This window comes from Lactuca virosa, chromosome 9, assembly GCF_052849685.1.
Source record: "Lactuca virosa cultivar CGN04683 chromosome 9, Lactuca_virosa_CGN04683_v6, whole genome shotgun sequence".
Lineage (NCBI taxonomy): Eukaryota > Viridiplantae > Streptophyta > Magnoliopsida > Asterales > Asteraceae > Lactuca > Lactuca virosa.
In genome coordinates, this window is record NC_136434.1 from 82,812,725 (window position 1) to 82,818,625 (window position 5,901).

At 35.4% G+C, this 5,901-nt stretch overlaps 1 protein-coding gene across 2 annotated transcripts; it reads left to right on the top strand.

Moving 5' to 3' along the window:
* Positions 1-2,102: 2,102 nt before the first annotated feature.
* Positions 2,103-5,263, top strand: LOC145137566 (uncharacterized). 2 transcript variants are annotated; one of them, XM_079071695.1, is made up of 5 exons: positions 2,103-2,561; positions 2,923-3,028; positions 3,406-3,532; positions 3,652-4,584; positions 4,672-5,263. In XM_079071695.1, exons 1-5 carry the CDS (start codon positions 2,336-2,338, stop codon positions 5,059-5,061), a joined length of 1,782 nt encoding a protein of 593 aa, XP_078927821.1. In that variant the 5' UTR covers positions 2,103-2,335; the 3' UTR covers positions 5,062-5,263. The 2 variants fall into 2 exon arrangements, with proteins under 2 accessions (XP_078927821.1, XP_078927822.1); XM_079071696.1 differs by having other exon boundaries at positions 3,423-3,532.
* Positions 5,264-5,901: the final 638 nt, after the last annotated feature.

A 5,901-nucleotide genomic window follows, 5' to 3' on the forward strand; every position in this document is an offset into this window, starting at 1 on the left:
GTGTCGACTACACATTATCTAATAGAGTATTTGCAAAGGACCAATATCCCCTTCTACACATATATCAAAAAGTGGAATCATTTAAAGAATATGGATGGAAATAATTCCATGACGTATATAAATGGTCCCGAAATACCACGAAGTAATATTTATAGAGTGTTTTTATTAAACATAAGTAAGTTGTTAAAAGATAGACAACTGCATCATATTAATATAAGAGGGTAAGTATTAAAACAAAGTCTTGTTTTAAAAATCCATGTTAGTTCATCGATTCTTCAAAATGCACTATTATATTGCTACTGACTTGAGCACACATCAAAATATTGTAATAAGCTTGGAAAGTCCATTAAGTAATGTCAAGGTCAGGCATATTCGACTATATGCATAAGAACACAATTCATACACATTATAACATAATCCCTTTTTTCTTCAAAATCTCCAAAAAAGATCAAAACTTTAAGTTTTAGTTTTAGGGAAAACATTTCATATATAACTATTGCATTGTTATTATTTTCAAACTACAAAGAATATATAAAAAAATGATAAATAGTGTATATATAAGTGAAATGGGATGATATGGATGTTGAGGTATGGAGGCTAACCTAAACGGTGAAGGCAAAGTTGTTGTAACAACTTCGACCTAGGGCACAACAAAGAGTGTAGTCTTGGTCAAAGGTTCCGAAGCGTAGAGTTTTAGTGTTAAAGCTTCGACCTGGAGTTGTCCGGAGAGTCTCTATTGTGATTTAGAGTTGTCCGCAGAGTCTTTATTGTGGAGTTCCGAGAAGTTCCATTCCCGAGTGGCAACAAAACAGCTTTAGTCAGAGCTTCAATATTGATTTTACTACCTTGGGGAACAAGTTTGATTTTATGTCTATCTGTCATAGGCCTATTAGCCTAACCTAAAATTTTAGGTCAATGTAACTACTCACTATAAATACATCTCATTTATTTTGATTGTGTATAACTTTCAAGGAGAATATGGAAATCCAGGAGGATAAGGAAATCCCAAAGCAAGAAGGATATTACTTGCTAGAACTGTAAAGAGAATGACACCTAAAAAATCAATTCCTAAAACCTTCGATCGAGAAAGGGGAGAAGGAAGTTAATATGGAAGAAAATTTTGATGATGTCCTTATTTGTTTGCGTAAACGTGAAGCCTTGTTTCACATGACTCATTATAAAAACGTGATGCCTAATTTCAAGCATTACAACGGTGAAGTACGAATTGTTGATAACAAAAGCCTAAATATCACTGGACTTGGCAATGTTGTCCAAAAGACAACCATAGGTTTGTATGAGATGTTGAAAAACGTCAAGTACATTCCAAATCTAAAGAGGAAGTTGATATTAATGGGTCAATTGGATGTCAAAGGATACCATATTGACTCCGGAAATCACCAATGGAAAGTAACCAAGGGGAATCTTGTAGTTGCTCGAGGTTAAAAGCGAAGAACATTGTATATGGTCGAAACATTGATAGATAGAGTAAATATAACAGTTGAAGATACTACAAGATTTGATGGTAGTGTCGAGTTTATGGGGTTTCAACCCTTTTTACCATCGCTACATATATAATACATGCTATTTATGTATTTTTATTAATTTAATTTGCTATCTCATACAACTAACTATTATTATATTAGATATTTTTGTTTCGTTTTTGTAAATTTTCATGTAATTCCAAATATTTTCGTAAAATATGTTTTCTCTAACTTATTCATTTTTTTCTCATATAAGGACCACATAAAATTTAAATAACTTGAACTTGTTTTTACCAATTACTACAAGTGATCATAAGTTTAGATTCTCATTTGTAGTCTACTGGAGTTTTGGTAGGCTATATTTTTAAAAAATTGAATTCAATGCTTTCACATAACATACCGGACTTTTTATTTCGCTCATTGAATTAATCTAGAAACACAAACATTAAAAAAAGAAATGCACAAAATGTTACAAAACAAATAATTCTCTTTATAATAAAATTATCATTATCAAACGTAATAAAGCAAATATCTTTTTACACATGTACTTTTTATTATAATATAATTTAAATGTAACTATAAGTAGATCCGATTTGAAGATGGATTTGGATTTGGATTTAAACAAATAAAATAAAAATTGATACAGTGGAATGGAAGGTGGATGGATGAAATAGTCACATGGCTGCTCGTAAACTTCACTCATCTACTCCGTCAACCAGATCTCTCTCTCTCTCTCTCTCTCTCTCTCTCTCTCTGACGTAAATCTTGCACGAGCCAAGCAACCTCATCGACTCTCTCTTTCTATCCGTTTTCCAGAGTTTATCACATGAATTCCTAGTTTTTATTGGTGTATCATGATGAATCGGAGTTCATCCAAGGACTCTATGGTCGGTGCCGGAGGTCGGAATCATAATCATAGCAACAATCATAATGCTATGACCAACGGAGTATTGTCTCACCGGCGAGGAATGTCTTTCACAAAAAACAACGCATCTGAGAATTTCAACAGCAGTAACAACATGGATCTCTTCTCTCGTAGTCGCACTAGTCTCCCAGCTGCCTCTTCCGACGAATCGGACTGTACGTTTACCTTTTTTTTTTGTTTTCTAAGTTCTAGTACTTAGACTTGATTCATATGCTTCATGTCTTCTATACGATTTCCTGTCGGAGTTGTATAAGCAGGATATGGTTTTGTGATGAGAAAGCGCAATTTGAAAACGATAGCTGGAGTATTTTGGGGATGAATCGTGGAAAACGATGTCGTTTATGTTAGGATTTTGCTTGACTAGTTTGGATTTGCAATAAACTTTTAACTTTTTGCCCCTATAATATGCTTCTTCTTTGGATTTATGCTAACGTTTCGATTGTTCCCACTTCTTTAATCACTACGATTATTTGTTTTACATAACAATTTCTTCTTCTTAATTGAAATTTTCTACAGTGCAAGCGAGATTAGCGACACTTTCAGTTGGATCAGCAAAACCTGCGAAAAGCATATTAGATGATCTTCTGAATTCCAATGAAGGGGGAAAGAATGACTACGATTGGTAAGATTTCTAGTAACTCCATGATCTCGCTTTTAGTTCAGATCTAGCTTCATTCTTTTCCAGAATCACATGTATTTAATGACAGATCTGTCAAATCATATTATCTTGTTGGTAGATTACTTACATCTTCCATCTGATTCCAGCTGTGTACTAATAGATACCCTCCTGTTCTATACACTAGTATACTACTTAACTACCCATTTCCAATTATTGTGTCTGCTGATTGATTTCCCATGAATTCTTATTGATACTTGATATCATCTCTTACACTTACACTTAAGAACCTAATAAAACTGCTTCTATATCTTTTCTTACTCAATTTCTGAAACTATCAGATTCGAATTACAAATATGAAGCATTACCTTTTGTGTTAACAGGCTTCTAACTCCCCCAGGAACTCCTCTCTTTCCTTCTTTGGATGGAAAAGAGTCTCAACAACCTGCACGTGTCACTGCAAGAAGCAAATCTTCAGTAAGATCAAGTTCCATAAACAAAACTTCAAGGGTTAGTTTTCTTTCCTAATTCTACTACCATTATCTCTTACAATCCTAGTTTCTAGAACATTCCAGGATAACCATTCATCATTCATCATCATCATTATAATCAATGTCCCTGAATTACAGCTATCTGTATCTCAATCTGAGAGCAATCATCCTTCAAGACCTGCAAGAAGCAGTTCAGTGACTCGATCCTCCATCTCCACCACACAATATACAAACTATTCTAGCAGAAACACCAACATTTTAAACACAAGCTCTGCTTCTGTTTCTTCTTATATAAGACCTTCTACCCCTACTAAAACTGCAAGACCTTCTACCCCATCTACCCGAACAACCCCTTCAAGAACTTCAACTCCTTCTAGAACCCGCCCCACCCCCACCCCTACCCCTACCCCTACCCCCACCCCAATAAGACAAAACACAAGACCTTCAACACCTACTTCAAGACCACAAACACCTGGAAACTTGACACCTTCTCCTACAATTCGACCACCTTCCAGGTCATCAACCCCTACACGTAGAACCCTAACACCTTCTCTCACCCCATCCACCTCATCTTTGACTTCTACCTCACGTGGGTTGACTTCAAATGGACGAAGTAGTACAGTGGGGTCCACTTCAAGACCGAGTTCTCCTAGTCCACGTGTACGCCCGCCACCTCAGCCTATGAATATAATGGATTTCCCTCATGAAACACCGCCGAATCTTAGAACGACTTTACCAGATCGACCTCTGTCTGCTGGTAGGTCAAGACCAGGTGGGTCCACTACTGTGAAGGGTAATTTAGACAATTCAAACACCGGAAGTGGGACCATCACGAGAAGACATTCGTCCCCTAATGTGATTAGGGGACGGCTTCCGGAACCTTCCGGAAGCGGAAGGTTGCGTCCTAATTCTAATGGGAATGTTGTTGAGAGTTTGGATCCAAGAAGAACTTCTCATTTGCCACAATCAGTAACAAGAAAACCTGTAAAGTCGTCTTCAAATTCGGAAAATGGAACAGGATTTGGGAGGAATATCTCAAAGAAATCACTGGATATGGCAATTAAACATATGGTATGAATATTGAATATTGAATAACTCAATAAATACACTTTATAAATAGATGTTAATTAATATTGGTATATTTTAAAATGTGTACAGGATATAAGAAATGGAGGTGTACGACCACTTTCAGGGTCAACGCTTTTCCCACAAAGCATTCGGTCAAGCAACTCCAGGGCCCACCCTACAGTTACACGTGCAAGTTCTGTAGATGGCGGTGGATCTGAAAATGGGAATTATAGTAATAATGGGTATTTATGGAACAGAGGTGGTGGTGGTGGTGGGCCCATGGAAGATCAAAGCCCACATTCTTCTAAACTATCATCGGAAGTTGACATGTATGAGAGTTCAAGGTACGATGCTATTTTACTCAAAGAAGACCTTAAAAACACAAGCTGGTTGCACACTGCGGATGACAAAACTACTGATGAAGCTCTTTTGTTTGATCATGGGTTCGAGTCTCTCCCTGAGCCTTTTAGTCCTTTGTGATCATTTATTTCCTTTCTTATTCATATTTTCTTTTTTAAAAATGTTATTTATCGAAACAAAAAAAAAAGAGAATATCATATCAAAAAAGATAAAAAAGAGGATGGGTTTTGTCATTTGTGTATCTTTTTTTTTTAATATTTATTTTGGTTTTAACGGTTTGTTACCACTTCAAATTAAATCTATACTTTAATACCTTTTGTTAGCTTTTACTTTGCATATTGGTTTAGTTTCATTGCATTTTCATCTCCAAAAAAGTGTATATGAATGCACATAAAAGAAAAAGAATAGAAGAATAGAAATAAGTATTCAAAAGAAGAAAAAACAAGAGAAAGCAAAAAAAAAAAAAAAAAAGGGGAAGGTAGGATTAGATAGCCTCCTAATTCTACGATCCTACCAAAATACGATCCGTATATGATCTGACTCGTTTTTTTTCTTACTTAGGATAGTACGATGACAACCTTGTATTATTGCATTCCCTAGTGTTACATCCTGTTTTCAGCACATGGGTTAGTGTTATATATGTTTGTTCATAACCATTCATTGTTTGAGTAAAAGAGTTTTGATGTTAAGCACCGTGTCAATTAGGTAGTGTTTGGTACATGGACGGAACGGAACAGTACTGGACTTGATTGAACTAAATATATTATATATCCAACGTTTGGTTTGACTAGTACAAAACGGGACAATACATTAAAATTACAAAATTGTCCTTTATATATTATTATTATTATTATTATCTTATTAGACCCTTGCTGCATACGATTTCCCTACCTTTCACCCACCTTCTCTCAAACAATCAAATATCCGAATGTGCTATTATAATAATCGTATTTGTAATCT